This window comes from Scleropages formosus, chromosome 3 (genome assembly GCF_900964775.1).
Source record: "Scleropages formosus chromosome 3, fSclFor1.1, whole genome shotgun sequence".
Taxonomy (NCBI): Eukaryota; Metazoa; Chordata; class Actinopteri; order Osteoglossiformes; family Osteoglossidae; genus Scleropages; species Scleropages formosus.
The window spans coordinates 2,541,652-2,564,362 of record NC_041808.1 but is presented as its reverse complement, the minus strand read 5'-3'; the positions used below and the strand labels follow the sequence as shown (position 1 = coordinate 2,564,362).

At 47.7% G+C, this 22,711-nt stretch overlaps 2 protein-coding genes across 4 annotated transcripts in view; one reads left to right on the top strand and one right to left on the bottom strand.

Moving 5' to 3' along the window:
* The window catches only part of LOC108924720 (slit homolog 1 protein-like), an 80,940-nt gene extending 68,468 nt beyond the window's left edge, over nt 1-12,472 (top strand). The window contains exons 25-38 of one of the 2 annotated variants that reach the window (XR_003797544.1): nt 1,676-1,747; nt 3,342-3,505; nt 3,628-3,752; nt 4,129-4,226; nt 4,350-4,489; nt 4,731-4,824; nt 5,271-5,408; nt 6,378-6,606; nt 6,699-6,829; nt 6,951-7,105; nt 7,305-7,593; nt 9,734-9,945; nt 10,891-11,179; nt 11,282-12,472. Coding sequence is in view for 1 of the 2 variants with exons in the window: in XM_029250184.1 (XP_029106017.1) it covers nt 1,676-1,747; nt 3,342-3,505; nt 3,628-3,752; nt 4,129-4,226; nt 4,350-4,489; nt 4,731-4,824; nt 5,271-5,408; nt 6,378-6,606; nt 6,699-6,829; nt 6,951-7,105; nt 7,305-7,593; nt 9,734-9,945; nt 10,891-11,129 (2,086 nt within the window). In the remaining variant the exon portion in view is untranslated. The remainder of the gene's footprint in view (nt 1-1,675; nt 1,748-3,341; nt 3,506-3,627; nt 3,753-4,128; nt 4,227-4,349; nt 4,490-4,730; nt 4,825-5,270; nt 5,409-6,377; nt 6,607-6,698; nt 6,830-6,950; nt 7,106-7,304; nt 7,594-9,733; nt 9,946-10,890; nt 11,180-11,281) is intronic. The other variant, XM_029250184.1, reaches the window with a different exon arrangement.
* A 1-nt stretch (nt 12,473) lies between these two features.
* The window catches only part of LOC108924721 (ligand-dependent corepressor-like), a 53,276-nt gene continuing 43,038 nt past the window's right edge, over nt 12,474-22,711 (bottom strand). For both annotated transcript variants that reach the window (XM_029250180.1, XM_029250181.1), the window contains exon 7: nt 12,474-22,644. In XM_029250180.1, coding sequence (XP_029106013.1) covers nt 18,417-22,644 — 4,228 coding nt within the window. In that variant the 3' untranslated portion in view covers nt 12,474-18,416. The remainder of the gene's footprint in view (nt 22,645-22,711) is intronic.

Sequence of the window (22,711 nt, the reverse complement as noted above, 5' to 3'; positions counted from 1 at the left end):
TGTTGGAACCTCAGGCGACTGGTGCAGACGTCTGCAGCAAAGTGACTCCACAAGCTCCATTAGGACTTCCTCCGCACCCCCTGCCCCTGTCGTGAAGCACAGGGCGTCAGCCAGCCATCTGTCAGCTGCGTGTCACAGAATACAAGACGGCATGGCGCATGGGGCTGCACTGCACACTGAGACCCATGGACCGACCCGTGCGTGTCTGCGTGTGTGTGCGTTTGCATGTCTGCGCGTCTGTTAGGGAGCATTCTTATTCAACGGTCCCTCCGTCTTGGCCCAGGCACTGTGCGAGGGACCCCCATGCAGGGACATGTGGCAAGTCTCTGCTTTCAAAGGCAGTCGCTTCCGTTCCCCCTTTACGGCCAAAGGCAATGAAATCGTAATGAAGTTGTGACGTCGCTCAGGGAGCACTTTGCCGCCCGGCTGCCTTTTCAAGTTAACGATCGCCAGCGTCGCCCGCTCCAGCGTCCCACTCCGGCTGGAATGACACCGCGGTGCACCCAGCTCCAGGACCGTCTCAGAGCCGTTGAGACTTTCACAGGGCCAATGCGAGAAACTTTGATCCCTTTACTGCCGGTGCGATCCATCAAAGGCGCTCTATAAAATGTCAATTGGTGCCACCGCATTTTCTCTCGCTCGCTCTCTTGTTTGAACAGAGAGCTGTTAAGGCGAGACGGCTCTGCAACGAGCCCCTTTTAAATGGCTCATTTTCCCAGTCACGAGGGTCTCCAAGTTCAAAGTTGCAGTTGTCCGAAAAGAAAAACAAGCCAGGCGTTTTGAGCTTCCCGTACCACACTTAGGTGCAAAATTCTTAATGAGGCAGGACGTGTGGCTCTTTCACGGAGGAGGTAGGTCAAGGCTAAGGGGGAAAAACGCATGACAAACCCCATCAAAAAGATCTGAGGTTTCTCTTGAATAGATGTGGTTTTTGTTTTATGTTCATAAGCTGCTAATTGGCCTCTTGGGGGAATAAAGTGTGTGATGCTCATGAGTGTTTTTCCCGGGTGTTAACGGCCTCCTTAACAGCAGTGGTGGGGGGCAGGAGGTGGGGTAGGGGGTTCAGTAGGAACAAGACAGGCGGAGAGAAGGAGTGCTTTGCTGCAGTCCAGGACAGGGGCCCCACCTCAGGAATGTTGGCTTCATCTTCCTCTTCTCTGTAGAGGAGAGCAGCTGGGGGTACCTGGCAGTTGTTGCACAGACCTGGAACACCCCCACCCCCTGGCCCCGCCCTCATGCTTGCTCATCCAGTGCTCCATCTGAGCAATCCGGTACAAAGGAGCTGGAGAGCCGAACCTCCGGTGTCCAGTACATCTCAGTTCCTCAACAGCGACTGGTGTTAGAGTCCTGCTGCGTCCTTTGGAGTTATTTACCATCTTCCTGGGTTCACAATGTCTCACACTAATGCTAATTGTTATTTCTCCTAACACTACTTGTTGCAGACTTCTCACTTTTTTGCACAGTTCTGTCGAATTGAGCTAAAATGTCGGGCCTCTTGCCTCCAGGTTTGCAGAGCAAAGCCTCTAGCTGGTGTGGTCGTGAGAAGACCGTTCCCAAAGCAGAGCTTCTCCTTGAGCCATTGCTCCTAGAGACCATGATATTCCTTGACCGGGAGCCATCTAACAAATCCACCTCCTCCTCCCCTCATCCTTTCCCCACTGTGTTTCTCTCCAAGGTCGCTGCATGGCAACAATATCTCAGAGCTGCCTGACGGCGTTTTCAGCGACGTGGCCTCACTCTCACACCTGTAAGTACGAGTGTTCGCCGCCCTCTTATTCCTCGCAGCCGACAGCGTCAGCCGTCAGTTGACCAGAACAGCACACGCTGTGAGCAGCTAACTCCAGGAAACTGCCCTCATTGGGCCCGACATACACAGACACACACAAGCAGCCCTTTAAAACTCATTGCGTTTGCTCTGCCCTCTTCATGCATACTTCGTGTGTGTGTGTTTGCATGTGTGCTCGGTCGATGCGATGTGAGCGCAGGCCCTGTCATTGATGTTTGGTCGAGTGCTCATCGTGTTCTCAGAGCGGCGCTGCCCCATTGATCTGCGTGACGAGTGTGTGTTTTACAAGTAATGGAACCAAATCGATTTGGAGGAACACAGGGGTCACGCATCACGTTCTGAAGTTGCACAGGCAGAAGGGTGGCGTTGGGGGGCATGGGGAGCGGGGTGCTCACCGGGTTGGGATTTAGAGCTTTCTGTACAAAGGCTTTCACTGCATCCCATTCGCACCATGCTGCTGCTCCTCGTAGCAAGTCGCTCGTTTGCATAATTTTGTGTTTGTATGTAAACACTATATGATGTGTTCTAGACTGCGTTTCGGTGATACAAAAGTGACGGGTTAATGAAGTAATTACAGGAGGAGGATGGAGCTTCAATAGGTACAGACAAGGCTCTCTGGCACGCGATACACACACCCCTCCACCAAGCAGTCCCTTTCCTTTGCAAATCATAAGCTAATTATTTACATTCTCTGGGACATTTTGCTGAATTTATCTAATTTTTCAGCGTGTTGCGAGGCATGCAAACCTCAGCAGCTGATTGCAGATGCAATGGCATTAACCATTAGGCCTTAGCATGTTCACATTCTTAGGATGAGTCCTGTCTGTCTCTTCAATTTGCTGTTTATTGCCAGATATTTTGTGTTCACAGTCCAGTTGGATTTAAATTAAGGGATTCAATGCTTGTGGGGGTAATTTTAATGTAAATTTCTGTAGAATCCATTTAACGCATTTCTCACCTCCTGGCTATTTTGGAATAGCTGGCTGCATGATTTGAAGCAGCTTGTGCAAAGCTGTAGAGTGACACCTGCTGGTAGGTGTGAGTATAGCTGCAAAGAACATCATCGTCATCATCATCTGCATACGGGGTTGAACAATCCTGCTTTATAATCAGAATCAGAATCAGAATCAGAACGAGCTTTATTGCCAAGTATGTTCACACATACAAGGAATTTGTCTTGGTGACAGGAACTTCCACAACACAGACAGAATGACAGTGGCGAGATAGATGAGAAGATAGAGTATGTGAATAAGGGATGAAAAATATAGAAAAATATACAGTACCCAATATTATATACAAAATATAAGTAGTCCACACTACTGTAAAGTGCATATTGACATGAGACACAATCAGTCTGACTCCAAAGATCTTTAAAAATGAACTTTGACTGCAGTTTTACTGCAAGCTTTAATTGCAATTGGGGTGTTATTAATCAGGATGTTTTTTTCATGTAGACTCTGAAGGAAGAAGCTGCTTGGCACTTCCTTTCCTCCCTCTCTTCGGCTTCTCTTATTCTGACCTCTGACCCCTTTGTGAACCTGACCCTCTGCCAAAGGGCGATCGGCGCAAACCCGTTGCACTGTGACTGCCGCCTGCGCTGGCTGTCTGACTGGGTGAAGACAGGTTATAAGGAGCCTGGCATCGCCCGCTGCACTGGCCCATCAGGCATGGAGGGCAAACTGCTGCTGACTACACCCGCCCAGAAGTTTGAGTGTCATGGTGAGGGAGCGAGAATGAGGACAAGAGAGAATAGGAGAAAGACAGTGGATTCTTGCGCTTGCTGCCGGATGGGCTTTACGGCCCAGCCGTGTGCAGCCGTATCACCGTGTGGCCTTTTGCAGGCGAGGTGGACCCCGCTGTGCTGGCCAAGTGCAGTCCATGTGTGTCGGCTCCGTGCCAGAACCAGGGCGCCTGCCACAGCGACCCCCTGGAGGTGTATAGGTGCACCTGTGCCCCTGGATTCAAGGTGAGCTTTCACCCATCAGCTTTTCTCAGGTCATCCACGTAAAGTAAGGAAAGTAGGAAGGTGATCAGGATTCATCTATCCTGTGTTTTATGCACCTACTTAAGCGATGAACATCGGTGCATCAACTGGATAGTAACAAACTAGGCTTAGTTAAGAATCACATGTCTGCAACCATGTCTCTTAATGTAATGTACAAATTGTATTTTCGCTAAAATGTACATCGCTAAGAGAAAAGCGTCTGCTAAATGAATAAATGTGAATGTAAATGTAAAGTACTTTGCTGCAGTTGCCGGATATCAAGGCTCCTGTAACTCCTACACCGCTGTACCACCTGCTGTTGGTAATATGTCTTTGTGTTGCGTTGCGCTTTCTCCAGGGCAAAAACTGTGAGGTAATGCTCAACGCCTGCGCCAGCAACCCCTGCTCCAATGGGGGAACCTGCCAGGCCAGCTGGGAGGAGGACGGGGCCTTCAGGTGAGTGCGTTTCGGAGGGAGAGAATGCTGGAGGGATGCACAGAAACAGAGTCTTCTACACACACACACCCACACACACCATGAGCCCCTTCTCCACATGTGAGAGTTGCCCACCTTCTGCAGCTGCTCCTGCCCCCATGGGTTCGAAGGGGCCGCTTGCGAGGTCGACGTGGACGATTGCGAAGACAATGACTGCGAGAACGGTGCCACCTGCGTGGATGGGGTGAACAACTACACCTGTGTGTGCGGCCCCCTGTACACAGGTATGACCACACACACACACACACACACATACACATACACACACACACACACATATACACACACGTTGTTTTCTCAGGTGGCGCTGCGGCAGTCCTGAATGAGAAGAGCATTTCTCACAGCTGGCATGAACAACAGGTTCACCTTACAAGTGTCTGAGTCAAGTGAGTGTTGCGTAGTTTGCACCATGAGCCTGTGAACGAAAAAGGAAACCTGCGTGTGGTGCTCTGTCGCCTTTTCCAGGGGAACTGTGTGAGGACATGGTGGACATGTGCGCACATGGGCGCAGCCCCTGTCAACATCACTCCACCTGTCTCATCACGGTCACCGGGCCCAGGTGAGCATCCACGCCACAACAGAGCGGCACTGTCGTCAGATGCACACACACACACAGAGCAGGGCCCCACCTTCCACCCTTCCCTGCAGTGTGTGACTCTGTTTGGTCATATGCTGCTCCAGTTGCTGCACTTGTACTTATAGAACTAATATTAAAATGTAAATGCTTTGTGCAGCACACAGTCACACTAACACTCTCATTCAGGCCGTCTTTCATGGTTCATTTTTGGTTCTGTGCTTCCTGTTGTGTTAAACTCCCTAAGTGCAGCGCTTGCCTGCTGTCCTGCGTGTGTGGCCCCCCTCACCTGTGTTGCACAGTTGCCTGCTGTAGCTGTTATGTAACTGTGCTCAGTAGCGACTGACTCCACTTTCATTTACACTGTAGGCTGCTTTCGTACTGCTTCTGTGTATAAGGGCATGGCGACCGGGTCTTTGTGTGCACTGCAGGTGTGTGTGCTCTCCTGGGTACGTGGGCAACAACTGCAGCGTGGACTATGATGACTGTGCAGAGCATCGCTGTCAGAATGGCGCACGCTGTGTGGACGAGGTCAACGGCTACACGTGCATCTGCACACCAGGGTACAGGTGAGGGAGGGGGTGTGATGTGCACCACAAGCTCTTTTGACAGATGAGGAGCACAATAAGGTAGAGATACAAACGCATGTGCACACACACACACACACACACACACACACACACACACACACACACACACACATACCAGGTCTTCAACACAACTTGGACTTGAAGTTTCTAATTTGTTTTGTCACCAACTCACTTTTCCCTCAAAGCCACAATCAGTAAATGGTTAGTGATGCAGACGCCCCTCCGTTCATTCATTGGTCGGGTCCTCTAGAAATATCACAAATAGCTGAAATAAATACTTTCTCAAATATGTCATTAATTTCAAGCTTCATTAAAATTAATCAAACTTAAAATAGATGTAGACAGCTGGTAGTGTAATGATTAGAGCCGCTGTCTTTGGACCAAAAGGTCATTGGTTCAACTCCCACCTCCAGCTGTAGTACCCTTGAGCAGGGTACTTACCCTAAAACTCTACCAGTAAAAATGACCCAACTGTGTAGATGAGTAAATTAGTGTAAGTAGCTTAACATTGTAAGTCACTCTGGAGAAAAATGTCAAATAAATGTAAAACAATTGTCTCCACAAACTCTGTTTAATGCAGATTGTGGACAATCAATTAGTGAAAGACTCATAAACAAGTGGAAAGTTCATCATTTTGTGACTGATCAGCACCAGGAGCACCAGGAACCTCAGAAAGGAACTGTAAAAAGCATCACACTCCTCTCCTCTCTAGGGCCCTTTACTGCCACCTTCGCTTTTGCTGCACTGGGCACAGATCTCATAAAGCAGACAAGTGAAGAGAACGCAGCCAAGAGAAACTGAAGTGGAGAATGTTTGTAACTTCGAATGTTCATAAGTTCACTGTTCATGGCAAGAGAAGCCAACGTACGGTAAAGGCCAGGTGTGTGTGTGTGTGGCCAAACTGTACTTTTCTGTGTCTGGGACTGACTGATCTCCTTCTCTCCCCAGCGGACAGCTATGTGAACTGTCCCCGACGCCCCGCTCCTTGTGCGACCTGGCGGAATGCCAGAACGGCGCCCCCTGTATGGAGCGAGGGGGTCGAGCGATGTGCCAGTGCCTGCCCGGGTTCGGGGGCCTGCGTTGCGAGAAGCTCGTCAGCGTCAACTTTGTGGACAGGGACTCGTACCTGCTGCTCGGGGACCTCAAGAACAGGCCTCAGGCCAACATCACACTGCAGGTGGGCACTGAGCCACGTGAGAAAATGTGAAGGCGCACTCACACACACACTCACACAGTCAGTTTGGGGGCTCTTCCCTGTCTGTTAACCAGGTGTCCACAGCGGAGGACAACGGCATTCTGCTCTACAATGGAGACAACGACCACATTGCTGTGGAGCTCTACCAAGGTCACGTCAAGGTCAGCTACGACCCGGGAAGCCAGCCTGGCCACGCCATCTACAGGTGAGCGCTGCCTCCTGCTGTCTCGTACTTCTTCCTACGGCTTCCTGCTGCTCTTGTGGAAGTGCACCCAGCTGTAAGTGACCCTTGACATATTCTTTCCCTTCCATTTGTGACCCTGCAGTGCGGAGACCATCAACGACGGGCTCTTCCACACGGTGGAGCTCGTCACCTTTGACCAGATGGTGAACTTGTCCATCGATGGCGGCCTCCCCACCACCATGGACAGTTTTGGGGTGGTGCGGCCACTCAAAGGGGAAGCGCCGCTATATGTAGGGGGTAGGGGCCCTCTGCAGACACACCCTCCCACCACCACAGCATCATGTGACACAGTAACTGCACCCTGTTTTCCCTGCATTTTGTGTTGTCTTGTTGAAATACTTCTCTAGTCCCTCCAGCTCCATCACTCACAATGCAGTCCTGTATATGGATGTGGTGTCTGTGATTCACAGTCCCCCTCCACTCTGCCCCCCCACAGGGATGCCCGTGGACGTTCACTCGGCCACGTTTCGTCTCTGGCAGCTCCAGAACGGCTCCAGCTTCCACGGCTGCATCCGCAACCTATACATCAACAACGAGCTGCAGGACTTCACCAAGACCCAGATGAAGCCCGGCGTAGTGCCCGGGTGCGAACCGTGTCGCAAGCTCTACTGCCTGCATGGCATCTGCCAGCCGAACGGCGCCACAGGCCCCGTGTGCCACTGCCAGCCCGGCTGGAGCGGACCGCACTGCGACCTGCCAGCCAGCAACCCCTGCCAGGGCAGCAAGTGAGAATCCAACCGCCGTGGAGCCATTGAAGAGCCTCTGACTCGATCCTTTATTAACAGATATATGTGTGTCTGCTGATGAGGACATCAATTCAATTCAATTAAATTTATTTTTATAGAGTGCTCTTTTCACGCAGTGACACAGAGCGCTTTAACACAGGCATAAGGCAAGAAAAAGAGATACAAACAAGACAGTCAACTAATGGCTACCATAATGAAGTACTTTTATAGAGCTATAAGTATACCTACTGGCCACCGGGGAAAGGAATGAAAACTCCCAGCTGAAGGTTGAGGGAGAACAAAACCTGTGGGGGTCCACGGGCCAGTGGTTGCCCACCCCTCCTGGGCATTCTAGAAAGTAACAACTTGTAAGCCAGTGTGTAACAAGTAATATTGATTATGTTGCTAAATGGCATCTTGGATCCCCAGATCAGCATGGAATGTCTTGTTTGTCATGGCAGATAGACATCATCCTCTGTCAGCATGGGATTCTTCTGTCACCACTGGCCGGCCTCCTCAGGTCTTATGTAGTGAGGTAGTGCTCAACAAGAAGATAGAACAGAGTTAGTAATTTGTTACTTAAATTTAATATGCATTTTTATAAAGGTGATAAACAACTAAGGCAGGTGGAATTACATTTCGAGGTGGAATGCCTGAGTGAACATGTAAGTCTTTAGTCAGGATTTGAAAACAGAAACAGACGGGGCATTTCTGACAGTAACTGGTAGACTATTCCACAGTTTAGGTGCGCTATAACTAAAGGCGTGACCTCTTACTGAGGTCTTATTGATCACAGGTACTTTAAGGTACCTGGGATATAAGAATTAATGATCTCACAAAGGTAAGCCAGAACAATGCCATGTACTGCCTTATAAGTCAAAAGTAGGATTTTATAATCAACTCTGTAAGCGACCGGCAGCCAATGCAACGATTTAAGTACAGGTGTTATATGGTCAAACTTCCTAGTTCTAGTGACAATTCTCGCAGCAGCATTTTGTACCAACTGTAGCCTGGATACAGTCCGGTATGGACAACCTGACAATAAAGCATTACAGTAATCCAGCCTGCTGGAAACGAAAGCATGAACCAGTTTCTCAGAATCCTGTCTACATAGGAATTGCTGCAATTTAGCTATGTTTCTTAACTGAAGGAAGCACGACTTAGTCAAAGCATTTACATGCGATAGAAATGACAGTTTTTCATCCAGCAGGACACCCAAATCCTTGACACAATCACTACGCTTGAAGCTAATACCATTTGTTGTAAAGATTGGCGTGATTATGTCGAGAGTTTTGGCATCACCACCCGCCACAAGTACCTCTGTTTTACTGGCATTTAGAGATAAAAAATTTTTACTCATCCATAATTTTATACAGGTAAAACAATTAGCTAATGACTCCACATGTGATGGATCATCAGGCTTAAACGATATATAAAGCTGTGTGTCATCGGCATACGAATGGAAATTCACATTGTGTTTGCGAATAATGTCACCCAATGGTAACATATAGAGTGAGAACAGTAATGGTCCCAACACAGAGCCCTGTGGCACACCATACTGAACCATAGTTGAAATGGAGGGGGTGCAGTCATCAGATTTCAATACAAATCACTGTGTTTGGGTGGGGGGGGGGCACTGACTTGTGCCCATGCTATAAGTTCCTGGGTGGTGGGTTTCAGTCCAGCTTTGTGTGTATGGAGTTTATGTGGGTTTCCTCTCACAGCCCAAAGTATAGTTGTTAGCGCTACTGCCTTTGAACCCTAAGGTCACAGGTTCAAATCCAACCTCTGGCTGTAGTAGCCCTGAGCAAGATACTTATTGTAAATTGCTGCAGTAAAATTACCTAGCTGTATGAATGGGTACATCAGTGTAAGTAGCTCTGGAAAACAGTGTCAGATAAATGAATCAATGTGAGCGTTTCAAATGATTACTCTGAATTGCCCCCAACTCTGTCTGTGTGTGCTGGTTCTAAGTGCCGCACCCTACGTTTCCAGGGAAGGATTCGGACCTGGGTAAAATGCTTATTATGTGTACTCTCTGCCAAAATGTGACACTTTATAACTGTGACAAAGTGTCACTTCTTTCATCAACCGAGTTGTTGAATGCTCATCTAATATGGCATCTGCTCACTGACCTCAGGTGTGTCCATGGGACCTGCATCCCCCTGGACGAGCAGTCGTATCGCTGTGAGTGCCTGGAGGGCTACAGGGGCGCCCTGTGTAACCAGCAGGGGGCAGCGTCGAACCCTTGCCTAGGTGTGCAGTGCACGCATGGCCGCTGCCAAGTGTCGGACGACGGCAAGGCCTACTGCCACTGCGAGAGCGGCTACAGCGGACAGCTGTGTGATACAGGTGAGGAGGACAGCAGGTAGTGCTGCACTTAGGGAGTTCCGGTTCCAGAAGGTGCCCTGCTCTTGTACCTCTCACACTTTCCCAGTTGCTTAGATTGAAATATCCAGCTGTGTAAAAGAATACTTTTAAATTGCTCTCTAAATCGCTCTGGATAAAAGCTTCTCCAAAGCAATTGTCCAAACCCTCTTGTAGCCCTTTTGGGGACACTTAACCTAAACAGCGTTCGCTACAACATCCAGCTATATAATCCACTTTGGTCAAAGGTGCTTCTTGGCAGGTGAACTAATTAAGTCCCATAGGGGCTTCTGCACTTGTAATTCTGACCACGGTATTTAGCCTTAACTGCTTCGGCACCATCACCAGCTGTGTAAAGGAGGGAAAGTGGAGGTTGTGTAAAATGCTCTGGGTAAAAGGACGAATTCTGTGAAGTGCAGTGTGGCAAGAGGGCACTTCCCCACCGCCTTTGTTCTATTGTCCCCGTCCGCACCACACATGTTCATATGACCATGAGAGGCCAACAAAGAGAAAAACACTCGAGTGGCAGTTTCATGTGGCTTGGAAACATCCCTCCGTCCTGCGTGAGTGAACCGAACGGTCAGGGAACAAACGCTGGACTCGGTGTGACCGTTCGATTGTTAATGTACCATCACTTTTAATTGACCAACGGTCTTTTCGTTGAGCTCCCAGTCAAGTCATGCTTTCAGTGTCCTTCCTGAGCCCAGCTTGTGTCCACAGGAGCACAGGACAGGTGCTGCTGTACTTAGGGTTTTACCGCACCTCCTGACCTCTACTGTTTCAGTTCACTTTCCAGGAGCAGGGCTTGGTTTTCCACTCCGTACTGTGCTTGTAATGTGACCTCTGTGTGTGTGTGTGTGTGTGTGTGTGTGTGTGTGTGTGTGTGTGTGTGTGCGTGCGCGGACGCGTGCGCATCCCTGCCTCCCGCAGTGTCGGAGTGCCGGGGGGAGCCTGTGAGGGACTTCCACCAAGTCCAGCGCGGGTACGCCATCTGCCAGACGACACGCATGCTCTCCTGGGTCGAGTGTGTGGGTGTGTGTCCTTCGGGGGCCTGCTGCTCCACCCAGAGGCTCAAGCGCAGGAAGTACACCTTTGAGTGCAGCGATGGCAGCTCCTTCGCCGAGGAAGTGGAGAAGACCATCAAGTGCGGCTGCACGGGCTGCGTGTAGCGCCACCTACAGGCACCCGGAGGAGGCGGCGAACCACAGGAAGTGAGCCAGTGAGAGAGAGTATAGCAAAATATATATGGGAAAGAAAAAATATATATATATGTATGATGGACAACAGTGTTTGTAATATAGGACATTTCTTCCATTCCAAGGGCAAACAACTCTGAAAAAAAAAAAACAGAAGGAAACCCATTTCATCAGCAGTGTTGTCTGAAGGGGTCGAACTCTGGAAAGTGTGAATATTTTGAAAGCCCTGAAAGAATTGTTACAGGCCACGGGTGTAACTGAACCCTCTCGCCTCATGAGCCTGAAGGGCGCGGCGCAGCACGGCACCCCCGAGCCCAGCCTGTCTCGCCTCCTTCCCACTGCAGTGGACGGCGCTCCATTACCCTGGGGGCTCTTCAGACGCCATAGTCCTGGATGATACACCTTGTTTCCCAATGTAATACACACTCACACCGACACGTGCATCGATGCCCCGAGGCTCCGCTTTCATCACCTGAAACACCCGTGTGGAATTCATCAGGCTTCTTGCTGTCTTGCCAGTGCTCCACGGTCACACTAGAAGGACCTTTCCGTGACCCTTCTGTGACCTTTCTGTGACCTTTCCCCGAAGGCCTTGTGACCCTCTCTTTGCAACCCGCGCCTCAAGCTCTCGCTTTGGGACTCAGCTCATTTGCCCCATTCCTCCACATCCCGCCTCTCCACTTGAAGAACGATAACCACAGCAGCGCGTCTACAGTCGGTGTAACTGTGATTTTTTTAGTGACATATACGGTAGTAGTCGTTGAAAACCGTTATCCGCGCGCGAGCAAGCGAACGACCCTGTAAGGTCGCGGCCCTTATGAAGGTGCATGGTCAGTGTCCAGTGGCTGCGCTCGAGCTACTATTAGTGAGTAATTAACATATAACTAGTGCTGTAATAGCTTCGCTTTGCCTCACCCACAGAGCAGGAACGAAAAACCCGAGATGTTCTGGCAGTCAACGGTTGAGTGGGCGGGGCAGGTACCTGTATCGAAACGCAGAGTCACACCCTTAAACGATCGCACGCACAGCACACGACCCTCACGGTGGTGCTCCTGCGAACGGAGCGTCTTTGCAGCGCTCAGGATGCTCCGCCCCTCAGAGGGAGCAGCTGGTGTCCTGATGGCACCAAAGAAGCGTTGCCTAGCGACAGAGTGAATAGTATAAGCCACGCCCCCTAGCTATAATCGCAAGTGGAAGTTTAAACCCCACCCCTTTTTACCAGCAGTATTAATTTTGCAAATTGTATGACTGAAAGATTTTAAAGAAATGGAAATGTCGATTTTTTTTTTTCCCAAATAATTCTCATAACAATAAGGTGCAGAATGTTTTTTTTTTTTTTTTTTATTGTTTTTGGGTTTTTTATTTTTATTTTGTTATATTATTGTATTTCCTGATGTAACTTCTTTAGCCCTCTTTATACAGAAATGCCTAACAGATGCTAATATATATATATTTCTATTTCTATTTCATTTCATATAGTATTTTTATATGTTGAGTATAAATGGGTGTTTTCATGGAAGCCAGGAGCAGCAGTGTGGATTTTGCTGGGTTTCCCTAGTTCATCTTTTTTTTTCCTTCCTGTTTTTCTGCACTCACTCCAACAAGCCAGTTTGTAAATTGCCAAAACCGAATAGCAAATGGATGGTCTTGTTCCAGGGGAGGCAGTTACATCGAAATATTGTACATGTTGTCCTACTTGTGAATATATCTATTTCCAGTTGGTGCGCTTTTTTTTAAAACTGTTTTTCCTGACCTGAAAATAAGGCACATTTTGCCAGTTATTAGTAGAAAAAAGAAAAAGGATGGAAACAACTATGAAGCATTTGTAATGAGATAGTGCATTCCCGCTACTAAGCCCAAAACTGCAGCTTCGAAGTGTTACCTCTTCATGCTATTCCGACGCTGTGTGGCGAACATGGTAAAAAGCACGTTATCTTACGCTTCTTACAGTGCAGGATGTTTCTGTGGACCCGGATAAGTGCAGTGTGGAATTTGTGCTGCAATGACTGCACATGATTGACGTGAATTTGGGGATTTACAAGTGATATGAAGGAACGAGGAGGCGGAGAGACGATTCCCTCCCAAAGTCCCCCCGCTGCTCGCTGTCTGTCCAGTGGACGTCTAGAGCGCCGCCTATCAGGACTTGCTCAGCGACAGCAGCGACAGCAGCGTCGCTTTAGGAGACTCAGCAGCAGAACGTGGACGTGATCCGGAACCTGAAAATGGTGCGAGAGCAAGAGATTTTACTCTCTTCACTGCCATTATGTTCCACTTTCACTTTGAATGTACTTCGTATGTTGAAGATGGCTACAGGTTTGTCCCCCAGCCTGCAGGTACAGTGTGTGTGTGTGTGTGTGTGTGTGTGTGTGTGTGTGTGTGTGTGTGTTGTATTGAACAGCAGGTGGCAGAGTGGTTAACTAGCTGAGCTGGACCACAGATTGTACACTTGGGTCCCAGTTAAACCCCAGAACAAGGCACTTAACTAGTACTTGTCAGTAAATATCCAGTTGTACAAATGAAGTTGTAAAAATAAAAATAGTTCCACATATTGAGTGTGCTTATGAAGGAGGCGGTAATGATCGTGATCATGTGACACCCCCTGTGCCACACGGGTCCATTCATACCCACTCCCCAGTTTTTGGGCACACAAAGGCGGCACGTGTCCCTCTTCATGAACTGGCACGTCGGAGGAAACATCCTAGTTCTATATTAGTCGTAGAATGTGAAAGGATCCCACTCGCCTGTTACATTTACACCATTGTACTATGGTCTAAATGCACAGATGTGAAGCCTACTATTCAATGTGTGTCCACTTACTTCCTGGTACCAAAACTGGGGTCTCGCTCTATTGGCGAGAATCGCTCTAGAGACGTTTCACTGGGGCAAATGTCAGTTACTACCCTACAGCATCGCCAAGATTTGTTCAGTTTTCCAAAAGAGCCAAAGGTGTGTGAAGGAAATGAAGCTGAACACACACACAGGCCACAGCTGAGCTCTTAAATGTTTAATGATTCATTCATGAGGAGGGAGGAGGAAGGCAGTCAGATGACAGGTACACACACCACCCACAAGTACACACACTTTTTAAAACAATTTTTAATGGACACCAGTTAGAAATACATAGTATGTGAAACGAAAACAACCCGCGGACGTGATGTATGTGCAGAGGCCGGTTTCTCTCCTGCGTCCCGTGACGCGGCGCACTCGATGGTCCGACGGAACACACAAACGTGCGCGCACGCACACGCACACGCACACGCTCGCATCGCCGTTTGCTCTCATCGCCGCCCCGTCCACCGTGCTGCTCTGACATCTCCAGTTCTCTGGCTTAATGCTTCCTCCCACTTCTTTGAGCGCCGTCATGCCCACGGTAAACTTCACTGCCGCAGGTGTGACAGGTGACCCAACACGGTCCTCGTGACCCGCTGACCGCTCCCACCCTGTGTAATGTCAGCTGGACTCAGACTTGCGGAAGTCTCCTCCCCCCCATAATTCCTCCATAAATATATTCTGAACTGTATGCTGTCAGTTAAACTCTCTCTCCCTCAGTCACACACACGCACACACCTACACACACCTGATCCTCTCAGCACTAATGCTACTCGGACAACGTCTCCCTGTTTGCACCTTCTTCACAGACTTCACGTTACCAGTTGTGAGGGCACCGTGCTGGAAAGGACACGATGTAAAAATATACCAACGAGGCTGAACCTAATTTGTGCCAAAACATTGAAACCTGATATCTACAAAAAGTCACAAAGTCGTGGTCATTTCAGCAGAATCTTCAGGAACATTGTCACCTTTGCATGTTTTTCACAGAAGTGATCAAATATATTTATACACTCTCCGGCCGACAGCTGAAAGCCACAGGAGTGACGTGACCAGGGCACAAACACAGGTGTTCACATGCGTGTATTTCTTCATACGTTTGTCCCTCTATTATATATAGACACACACAATATTGCTTTTATTTACACTAATGTGATTTCCAAAGATAAACTGAAGACTCTACAACCAAACCCAGATTAGCAAATGAAAAAAAATCAAGTTCCTCACCCCGCAAACATAAAACTTATCAATATGGTGACATGTATGGAAATGTTAAAATTGCATCATATTGCTACAGCTCAAACTCATCACATGTGACTGACCCCACCCCCCATTGACTTCGTCCCACTACGATTCCAGCTACTGGGCAAGCTGATAAATAAAAATATTGTTGGCATGTCTGGATTGTTCTGTGTGGAGTGACTGTGCAGGAAAAACAAAACCGAACGAGGAGGGCGGGGGTGGGGCAAAACGCCGATGCATTCCCAGGGGACCGAAGATAAAAGGAGAATCCAAAAGCCTGAGCTCAGAGCATTTAATGAAATTGTGATTTATGGACCAGTGCAGCCATAAAACATGGCAGAGCCCACCCCCACCCCCTTTTTCTCTTTCATTGTCCTCCCCCACCCCCTCAACAACCCTGCAAACGGAGGGTGGAGCGCATAGTGAGCGGGGCGTGAACCCACACCCACAGCCTCCGCCCCACACTCTGTCGGGCCCTTTATGTCAGCGAGCGAGCGCTTTTGGGTCTCGAACCTTGAAAAGCAACACCAGGAGCGTGAGGAGGTGCCCAGAGCTCCGCTAGGGTGCGAGTGCACCACTCCGCCTCTGCGTGCGGCTGCAGCCCTCCGCTCTCACCGTTTCTAACCCTCAACCCACTCAGCCAAAAAAAGAAAAACACCTAACAGGAGCTGCTACCCAACCCCTCTCAGGTAAGTTGACCTCCCAACTCACCAGTGCTCCATAACAACAACAATGTTGATAAACATCTGAATATATAATCACCTTTGATACATTATTTTCAGCTGAAGCATAACATCTGTATTTATAACACTAATAGCTTATATCTATGTCTATATATTACACCTTCGACTTGAAAGTACTGTGAATAACTTACCGCTACAACAGACATGAAGATGGTGTTTGTGTGTGTTTGCAAAAAATCCCCGGGTAAAACAGAGGGGGTTTACAGTGAACAATAAATATGCAAATGAGCGACAAAGAAAGGAGCCATTTCATTTGTGAACCTGCCCACCTATCCACTGAGCATCTCGGCTTCCTTGCCACACCCACTCGAACCCGCACAAGCCATCCTGCTAAGGATTGAGTGGGAGCCTTTGCTGGCCTTGAGCTTGTGTTTACATGCAACCCCACTCAGAAATAAACATCTTGAAAATGAAACACGAACAAAAATGACATCAGTAACAATCACTAAAAGAATATAGGGGCACATAGATTATTTACTGCGGTGAATCTTTGGAACCCACATTTTCAGGAGAAAAGTCATCAATATGCGTATAATAAACTAAATGAGCTCATACTCGTAAGGTAAATAATAGAAACAAGACAAGTCCGCAGAGTACAACCGATCAACACAGATGTACTGTGAGAAAAGGCCTTGACGACTTCCATTAGAGGTCAAAGGTCAAGAGCCATCTCTATAAGTGGACACAGAGATGGACAGATAAAGGTGACAGATGGCAACCATTCTTTGTGGGTTTCCACCCCCCGGAATCGTGCTGATGTGTCGCCGATGGGAGCCCAATTCCAGAATATGCCACAGCTCGCACTTTCATGGGAGCCCTTATAGCCACTTGACAGCACACATCTTTGCTTGCTTGAAGCCTTTTTGTTTGACACCTATATCATATTTACATATTTTCGTTTACAATGTCAGGGTCCCTGTTAAAGGTACAGAGCTTACGAAACACACAGCTAATAAAGCCACAGCGCACTGAAATCAGAAATAAAACACTCTGTGTGACTGCGTCCTAAAGCACTCCGACAGCCCCGAGGTACCATACAGTCAATGCATAGATTCACCCTCAAAATAAATATACACTTTATAACAAAAATAATAAAAAAAAAAGGAACTGCAAAGGTAAAACAAAGCAAAGCAGAGGAAGGGGGGGAAAAAAAAAAAGTAGAAAATACTTCTCTACATGAAAGAGCTGCATTGAGGCCTTTCTGAAGTCGGTTGCAGACAAAGCAAGTACATTTCTCTGAGCTTCCGAATGGGAAATATTTATAAACACCTTAACCCAAAGATAAATTCCTTCACATGTTAATAATGTCAAACAAACGCTGCAGGCTTGGCCACCGCACTGCAGGAAGACGAAGTCAAAGTGAAGTTCAGGACGTCCGCTCTCCTTCATCGTCCGATTCTGCAGGGACTGAACTCTCCAAAGATGTCTAAATGAAAGCTGTTTAAAACACCTCAAATACTTTCAAAATGCCATGAATACCTACACAAAAAACAGCAGATGAATAACATATTAAATAACAAAGGCTAGTCAGAGGTGTCACTAACATCAAAGTCATTATCTGGTTCGGGCAATAATTTTGATTAAATAATGCCCATCACAAAATAGTACATAAGATACATAAATCACACATAAATTAGCTTTCAGGGAACTCAGTCCTCAAATCTGAGTAAAATCCTGCACCACATGAGCAACCAAAAGGAAATAAAAAGCCAATCATGCCGATGACATCAGGGACATCAGCGGAAAGAAAACAAAAAGCTACCAGCCGAAGCGTCACTGAGAAGAGTAATCACCATGTACATCGTGATTTTTCCAAAAGTTCTTGCTTAAATAATCTTCACAGAAAGTGTACTGCAGCTGTGTTGCTCTCCATTTCCCCATTGGTCTGGAATTTTAAAATTTAAAAAAAAAAAAAAAGCATCCTCCAAATGTGCACGCTTCAGAAATAATGCTCTTCAGCAAGCTTTAAAAAAAATGGCAAATGGGTCTCAACACGACAGAAAAGTGAACGGACACATGTTCCCTCTCACTGGCTCCATCTACCGTGCATCAAGTCGCTGTAGACGTCATTAAGGCACCAGATGTATCCATCACCCCACTATACACTATACACCCCCTTTGATTGCAAGCATTGTGCGTTTATAGAAAAAAAAAAAAAAAAATAAAAAAAACACTTTACAACCAGCCCAGAAAAAGGCCAAACGTCTGTGCTCGTCCTCTTCTCACATGACCACGCAATCAATTAACTGCATTTGAAGTGCCACCATTCCCAGAAGACTCGGCTGTCTCGTAATTTTCGAAAAGTTCCAAAGTCTTAGGTGACCTTAGAGAACTACCACTTCTCTATGTGTTTGTCTGAGGGGCCATGAGAACGCACCGGTCCACAAGAATCTCCAGTTTCCACACCGGTGTCCCCAATACCTTCTGACGGACGTCCTTCCTTTGGTCAAAGCAGCACCTCAGACTCAGGCTCAGGGAAGATACCGGTTTTCAAAAGCGAAGTCCTAGCACTCTTGGCCGGCACAGGAGCAGATGCCACATCCTGGTTTCGCTTCCGGGGGGATTTTGAGGCGGCGCTCTCCATCTGCACAGCCTCCATCTTCCTCTGAGACCTGGTAAGCACTTGTGCCTTCAAAGGCAACGGCGCAGTCTCCATCTTGGTTTGTCTGGAGACCTCAGTTCCTGCCGTGCCGCTGTCCACTGGTTCCTTCGGCTCCTTTGCATCTCTGGAGCTTGTCTTCGTAGCTTTCAAGGGCTCGTTTTTTTGCGCTTTAGAAACACTCGTTTTTTTATGTGCTGTGGTTCCTGGAACCACATGTCTGACTAAGGATTTTGAACACGAGGAAGGTGCACAGGATCTCTCGGGCCTCATGGGTAACCGTGATGAAGGCTCGCTCTTCATTGCCTTATCATCTTTTCTACTCTTAATGGTCAACAATCTGTCACTTCTGTTTCTGCCTTGCACCTCCACAATGCCCATCGCTACAGCCCTTCTGTTGGATGTAGTGAGAGGTGCCTTCACTTCCTTGGGTACGTTCTTGTTTAACCTTGTATCTCCTGTGCTCTTCTTTCGTGGCTCTGATGCCAGTTTCTTTTTGGTCACGTGCTTCGGAGTGAGCAGTGTTTTCACTGGAGCATTTTTGTTGTGCTGGAATTTTTGGCTCTGCCCCTGCAATTTTTCTCTGATGTTTGAGTATTTTCTTAAAATCCTCGCACTAGCAGGGAGGTTTGCACTTGGTGGGACAGTCTGTTGTACTGCAGTAACCTGTGTATGGAGTTGCACAGGTTGACAATTGGGTTTAGTGGAAATTCTGGTGGCAGAGGTCTGCTCTTTCACTTTTTCCACCCCTTTCCCATGAAAGCCATTGTGTTCTCTGGCTTTAGCGATAAGCTGCTGGTTCTTGGGATTGCTTTTAACTGGAGAAGCAACTGGAAACTTCTTCAAGTGCTTTTTTAAGCGTTCCGCCTGCAAACTTGGAAAGACCCCACGTGATGTACCTGGGGCTCCAGAAGAGCTCTGAAAGCCAAGCTGAGTCTCAGACGGGAGGCGTGTATTGACCTTTTTAACAATGACGAGGGATTTGGTTTCTGTGGACTGTAAAAACCAGCGACAGATAGTAGCCAAGTCAAACGTCTTCATGAAGAGCATCTGTACTGGAGAGTATTTCTGCCCATCTGAAGATTTGGGTTTCCTAATCCTGCGCTTACTTTTCCAGATATCTTTCAGGCGGTCTCCCCTGTTCCTGGGCTTTGCAATTGGCTGCCCCTCTTTGTCCATCTGGACCCAGCCTTTCTGCATCTTGTCATACCTTGCATTGAGATTGGCAATCAGCTGTTGAGTGGCACTGTCCTTCAGAACTTCCAGGAATTTTGGAGAGTCTGGTGCAGAGACATCAAGTGTCTGCAAACCCAAAAGATCTGGACTGCTTTTCTGCGATTGCAAGCCCTTTCCCGCAATGGCTTTCACAGAACTATCTGTATGATTTTGTTCAGTTTTCCGGACTGCAGGAACTACCGGTGGTCTCACAGGATTCTGGAAAGACTGTGATCTCAGTACCAACCCTTTATGGTTCATTAAAATCCCAGAACTCATGGGTCTGGCAATTCTTCTACTCTCCCTCCTTAAGGACATACCTTCAGACTGCTCTGAAGGTCCTGCTGCAGAATCCACACCAAAATCAAGATCAGGAACTTCACTTTTCACTGAGGTAGGGATAGTCACAGTTTCCTCTGCGGTTGTTGCCATTTTTTCCATTATGACATCACATGACTCATTGTTATCCTGTATCCCCTTATTCTCCGTAACTTCCTCATGAGACAAAGACTTGTAGCTTTGTCTTGTCCTTACCCTAGATTCTGCTTCACTGAAATCATTTGATTTATCTTCAGAAGACAACTGAATTTTATCTGTAGTATCAGTAGTGCTCTCCGAAAGGCTCAGATCATCGCAAGCAGCAGGCAAGTGGCCAGCGACAGCAGTTTTGGAAGCCCTGGACTTCTGCGATTCCCCAGACAATACACTTTCAAAGGTCTTGTGTTGGAGTCCAACAACTGGTTGAGGACTAGTTTTCTTGGATCTTCTAGAAAGCGTCACGTGCTTAGCAGAAATTAAATGCGGTCTGTACCGCAAACATCTGTCTGAAGGGGGGATAGATTTACTTTTTGAGCTTTCACCTTCTTCTTGAGTGCTTGTCTCAACTTCCTCTTTCAGAACACTCCCCAGTATTGAGACGGGCATTGAAGAGGATTCCTCCTCAGTACAGGCTATTTCAGATGTCATTTCCGACTCATTATCCCCTTGTGCCAAACTGCAGAAGCTCTCATTTCTACCTAAGTGGTGCTCTTCATCAGCTTCCATGTCCTCCACAGCTTCTGCAGTGTTTGCTGGACGTGATTTTGTCACACCCGCTTGATGACCTTCTGCAGTTCTGAGAGCAGCATCTGCATCAACAGTTTCACTCGCACTGCTCAAGAAATCATCTTTTACCTCTACAAGTCCTATTGGAGATATCACATCTGAAGGCTGTTGAGAATCACCAGGAGTACTTATGTCTTTTATCTCTGGAGGAGCCACAAAAAGAGACTCAGTGACATTATCAACTGTTGAGACTAATGAGTCAACCTGGGGCTGGTTTGTCATAGTTGATAGACGGTCAGATGCATCCACCATGTCAGTGAGTTCCTCTTTATTTTGTAAAGGGCCACCACATTCATTTCTGTATTCTTGAATCTCTAGGTTAACAGAATTCTGGACCAAATGTTCTACCGGTATCGATACGCTTTCCTGAGAACAGACATTTTCAGCATCTTCAGGGTTAGGTTGGTCTGACTGTGAAGTTTTTACCTCGCTCCCTTGAAGATGTGAGGAAGACTGGTCTCTCGACGGTGTCTGGCCTGTTTGGCTGACTTCTGCCAAAAGGTGAGACTCATCTGCTTGTAAATGATGGGACACTTGCCCTCTGGGCCTAGGTTGGTCTGTCTGACTAGTTTCTACCATCGGCTCTGCCTCAGACCCTTCCATATCTTCATCTCCAGCAATTTCCATCTCTGCCACTTTTTTCAAAGGTGTTTTCTGACCAGCAGTCTCGCCACAGCCTCCTGCAAATGGTAGATCTACTGGAGGTATTCCATCGGGCTTGGAAATGGTTGGTTTAGGGGCAACAGTAGTGATGACCTCTGCCATCGGATTTGGACAATTGCCCTTTTCACTGAGTTCTGAAGACTTTCTGGGTCCTTGAAGAACAGTTTTCAGTTCCAAACAGTCTTCAACACACTTGTAGCCTCTTGTGCTTTTCCGTGCATTGCGTCGAGGGCTAATGTGCTTCCTGGGTTCAGGTTCACACTCCGTTATTGATTTACTAATGTACACTATGTCATACTTACTATCAGGGTCATTTATCTGATGAACAGATGGATTTCTAGTTTGAACAAAAGACCCTCTACTGCTTTTTCGAGCTGTCCTGGGTGACATGGAGGAGGAGGCTACTTTTACCGGACTGGGTCTGACACACAGATCTCCTTGGGAGCCTCTTGATCCAGCGAGTCCATACTTTTTGTGAAGTTCTTCTGTACTTGGATGCAAGAGGGCAAGATTATGGTGATGCTCCTCTGATATGGCCAAAGAGGAGGAGGAGGAGGATCTGATAAGTCCATCTACCTTCTGCAATTCACCAGGTCTAGTGGAACTGGGGCTCCTGTTAACAGGAATCTGCTCACCAAGCTGCACATGTTCTCTCTTTTCTGCTTGCTCCAGTGATGGTTCTAAAACTATGCAATCATGGGAACCTTTTGGCTGAATATCTGGACCACTAGAGCAGGTGTGGGGAGCAGAGGTGTCGGTCAAGGCAGCTGCCTGAGAGGTTTGTAGTAATTCCTCTTGTACAGCCTCTGCAGACTCACCCGCCATTTCTGTGGTGGAAGACTGATCAGTAGAGGATGGGATGACCACATTTTCTGACTGGGACATAGAGCATGGGTTTGCCTCCAGTGTCACATCAGCAGCAGATGAACATGGAGACTGGGAAACTGTCAAGGCCCTGACTTCTGTCTGTAAGAACCTCAGAGCGTCAATCATTTGCCGCTGATGATGAGAACACAGCTTGGCCATGAACTGCTCCAGAGAAGAGACAGACTGCAGTTCCCTCACTTTCGTCGGACTCAAATTCCAGCGGTCACTGAAAAATAATACAAAAGGAGGGAAAATGTGAAATCAGAGGGGAGAAAAAATTGAGTTTCTTCCCA